Here is a 4,364-nt window from a genome sequence, read left to right as displayed (position 1 = left end):
GAGAGAGAGAGAGAGGAGGAGGAGGAGGAGGGGGATAACATACGAATCGCAGCGAATCATTCGAAAGACGACAAATCCCCGAGCGCTATCGAGCGCGATCCGCCGAGGTAGCCCCGCGGACGAGAGGATGAAACGTGTCAGGAGCCAGGAGATCGGCTGAATCGCGGCGTCAGAAGCGGCTGCGGAGCGAAAACCGGCGAACGTCGTCATTAACCGAACTCGGAAGCATCGGTCGATGCGAGAGGACGGGCAGCGCGCGCGGCCCCGGGCCTTTCGGTCCCCTCGAGAATTAAACCCTCGTCGACGCGAACGTGCGGTGAATCGCCAAGTCCAATGTAAATCACGGGTTTCGAGTGGAAATCAGAAACCGACTGCGGATCGGTATAATTACCGACGGCAGAGCCACGGTCCCGTAGTGCTTTCATTTAATGCGCACGGTATATCTATCACGCGCCACGTAATAATTTATAATTACAAGAATAGGTAGCACACACACTTGGCTACCGGACGGGAGTCTGGATTTCGTCTCGCGAGGGACGCGCCCCCCGACTTTGCATCTCGCCCTCTTTTTCCACGTCTCTCGCCTCTGCGCTCCTTTTCTCATCCTGTCCTGCTTTTTCTTTTTCTGCTCCTTCCTCCTCTCCCTCTTCGTTTTCTTTCCCTTCCGCACGGCGAGTCGTTTGTGCGAACACGCGGACGCGTCGCATTAATCGTCTCTATGAATTTTCGCGTGATCGCGTCCAATTCGAGGGAATCGCGGGAGAATATGCAAAATACCTCGGTGTCTTACCTTAGGAGTAACGGTGTGTCGACGTAGTAACGAACTCGGAAGTAGAGGACGAAAGCTGGCCTCCCGCTGCTGTCTAAACCCTGCAAAATAATCGCACGTGTACATGGAACGTCGCAACAATCGCTGCGAGTTGAGAATAGATACGAGTTACTGCGGAGAGAAAAATATAATTCTACTGCTGAGAAAAGCGTTCACTTTTTTTCTGCTAAATAATGGTTATTTTCACCAAAGAATATTTTCTTCATAACTTTGTAACATGAAGGTTATTTCATCGACAATCAGAGAATATTCGCTGGAATATTCAGTAGAAGCACTTCTGTCTTATATCTCACTGATTTTGATCAATGAAGGAAAAATTTCACTGCAAAATCTCTGTAATACACAAATTCATTATACTCTTTACCAAATCCAATCCTTCACGGAAAAAAAGGATTTGTTATATATTGACAACTAAACATAATTTGCTGTATTAGCCACTTTTTGGTTGCTGCAGGGGCCAATTTCCTCGCTAGGATAAAGAAAATCTGCTCCTACAACAAAACAAGTAGCTAAAGCGGTAAATTATGTTTAGTTGTCCATCTGTAGCAAATTTGCTGCGTTAGCTACTTTTCTTACTGTAGAAGCAAATTTTTTTGTTATCATAGCAAGGAAATAGGTTCCTGCAGCAAAGAAAAAATAGCTAACACAACGAATTATGTTTAACTATCCATATGTAACACATTAGTTTGCTGCTGCAACAAATCCTTTTTTCTGTGTTTCTGTATTTTGAGTGTGATCACACTGTCTGTGTTTGCAAATTGCAATAGTGACTACAATTGACTGATCTTTTCGGCAAGATTTTACTGATGGCAGTGCTATACTGAACCATCAATTATAAATATAGCATTTCAATGAAGAATACACCGTTTAGAGAATACAATTCCAACAATGGTAGTCTAACAATGGAAATTGTGCGTTATAAGTGTATTGCGACAATTGCTACGCAAATATAATATACTTGTTTATTGTACACATCGCTATGACAATCGATTGCGTTGACAGATGAACGATTGGCACTCGAAACAAGTGACGCGTTCTCTTCTATACACAAAAAATATCATTCTAGTGTAACTGAATTTTTCATTGTCTCTGGTGATAATAGACTAGATAAAAAACGCGACTGTACACACAGTTGCCAAGAAAAGATTACTTAGTTTACTTTCCTTCCTAAGTAAGTAATGGTTATCTTCAACAACGAATATTTTTTTTCATAACAGACTTAGAACATACTCATCCCAAATGTGAGAAAAGCTCATTATCAGGTACTCAAAAAAATAATTTTTTCTTTTTATAAGAATATCATGAAATTTTATTGGTTAAAAAAACCAATGAAATGGTTGATTCAACTTCATAGCAAGCAAATCGAATTTTTGTTTTAATTTAATATTCTTGATTGAAATATCAAACGAGGTCTCAGAATGCATTTCGAATGAATTTTGATGCTTATGATAAATTTATGACAGATTTGCGGATATATAAACTTATAAAATGCTCGGAACAAGTAACATTTACCTAAATGCACTATATATTTTTCTGTGTGTAGAAAATACGACTATCGCAAATAGTGCGTAATGCACGTCATCTAAACTGACATAACGATTCACTGTAGAATAAAATTTAACGACACGAAACACGTTTCGTAACGATTGTAAGAAGCTTTGGGCGATTGTGTGAATTTCACGTGTCAAGTGACCTTTGAAAAGGTACAAGGTGAAAAAATATCCCAACGACGCGTTTCTATGGCAGTCTATCCACAATCAAATTTTTAATCGCGAAGGCTTATCGCTTCAGGACAGGATGGAGACAATCGTAGGGCTTTCATTAATACAAATCAGAAGCTGCACAAAAACTCACACATGCACGCCAGACTGGCCGTTCACCAACGGCCCTTACAATGTGTTCGATACATCATCTAAGGGAGGGACGGAGAAATGCGAGGCGAACCCCGAGGTAGAAAGGGGGAGGAGGGAGGGAAACGCTGAAGAAGGACAGGTACTAATAACGAAGGCCATTCTAAATTCGGTAGCCGAAAATTAAACCGGTAAGGCCTTTTCGCCGTCGCGTCTAGACCTAGACCCTCCGGTCAAATTCTAGCAAATTACACCGTTGGCCCCATCCGCATATTTTACGAACCATAAATATTAATCCACCGTGGCCCTCTCTCTCTCCCTTTGCCCCGAATCGCCATCTTTTTCCTGCTGCTTTTATTACCTCGCATCGGTTTTCTTTCTCTCCGATGGATACAATCATCGCTAAAATTAAGAGACCATGCGAGCCATTTGTTACCTGGCCCTCGTTTGTGTACAAGCATGTACACGAGAAAACGGATCTATACGATATACAGGGTGCTTAAAAAAGGGTTCAAGACTTATAGGATGGATAGTATTCGCTATAATGTATAAAATACGTTGTGATCATAGCGTTTGAAATATAATAAAACACGTAAATAATACACATTTTTTTATATCAAATACCGATCTGACAGTTCCAGAAAATGAAGCGAATCAAAAGAACTATCATATGAGTAAAATAGTACTTATATTAAAGGTTCATATCCTTCACTGTAGTTTTCTCTTAGACTGTTGCAATCATAATTTAAAAATATCTATATATACATCAGTCTTTTAAAAAGCTAATATTGTTTCTCACATATTTTGATACATTTCATATACGCATTATAATCCAAATTACTGATAAATTCCAGAAAAAGAACAGAAATGTTTAGTTGTGTCATGTACATTGAGTTCCGCTGTGTTAATGCTGGTATATATTGTAAGTTCGAAGTATTATTTACATGAGAAAAAATTGACTTTCTGCCCAAGCAATTTAGAAGTGAAAAACTATAGCCAGAATGTTGTAGATATATAGATATTTTTAAATTATGATTGCAACAGTCTAACACTACTGTGAAGGATATAAGCCTTTAATATATTTTAATCACATGGTAATCATATAGGTATTTTAATCACATGACAGTTCTTATGATTCGCTCCATTTTCTGGAACTGTCAGATCGGTATTTGATAAAAAAATGTATATTATTTACATGTTTTATTATATGCAAGTGTCGGACACGGCGGCTAGCGAGTCCAACTGAATTCACCAGAAATTAGTGAACAAAATATCTTTTAGACAGAAATGTAATTATCATTAAAAACGTTTTACTAATTGTATCGTATTACTCATCCTATAAATCTTGAACCCTTTTTACACTCTATGTAAATATCCTTGTGGAAATATGCGAGCAGAATTGAAAGTAAAATCGATCAAGGACTTTCGACAAATTACTAAAGATAAGATAAGAATCGTATGGCGGAATATAATTGGTATAAAATTGCGAGTTCACGTTCGCTTGTTCATCGACTGTCTACTTCGCAGAGCAGAAAAGCGGGAAAAATACGAAAACTATTCACGAATTAAACACTCTACGATCACAAATCAATAATGCCGTTTGCGGCAAATCAATAGTAATACAGAGAGAGAGAGAGAGAGAGAGAGAGAGAGAGAGAGAGAGAGAGAGAGAGAGAGAGAGAGAG

At 39.0% G+C, this 4,364-nt stretch overlaps 1 protein-coding gene across 6 annotated transcripts in view; it reads right to left on the bottom strand.

The window, feature by feature from the left end:
- The window catches only part of LOC116844293 (protein expanded), a 92,129-nt gene that overhangs the window by 11,253 nt on the left and 76,512 nt on the right, over positions 1-4,364 (bottom strand). For all 6 annotated transcript variants that reach the window (XM_032815649.1, XM_032815654.1, XM_032815648.1 and 3 more), the window contains one exon: positions 791-870. In XM_032815649.1, coding sequence (XP_032671540.1) covers positions 791-870 — 80 coding nt within the window. The remainder of the gene's footprint in view (positions 1-790; positions 871-4,364) is intronic.

This window comes from Odontomachus brunneus, unplaced genomic scaffold (assembly GCF_010583005.1).
Source record: "Odontomachus brunneus isolate Ranch 3 - 2012 unplaced genomic scaffold, Obru_v1 Obru_scaffold_040, whole genome shotgun sequence".
NCBI classification, from domain to species: Eukaryota; Metazoa; Arthropoda; class Insecta; order Hymenoptera; family Formicidae; genus Odontomachus; species Odontomachus brunneus.
The sequence above is the reverse complement of the archived record's forward strand: the minus strand, read 5'-3'. Positions and strand labels throughout refer to the sequence as shown.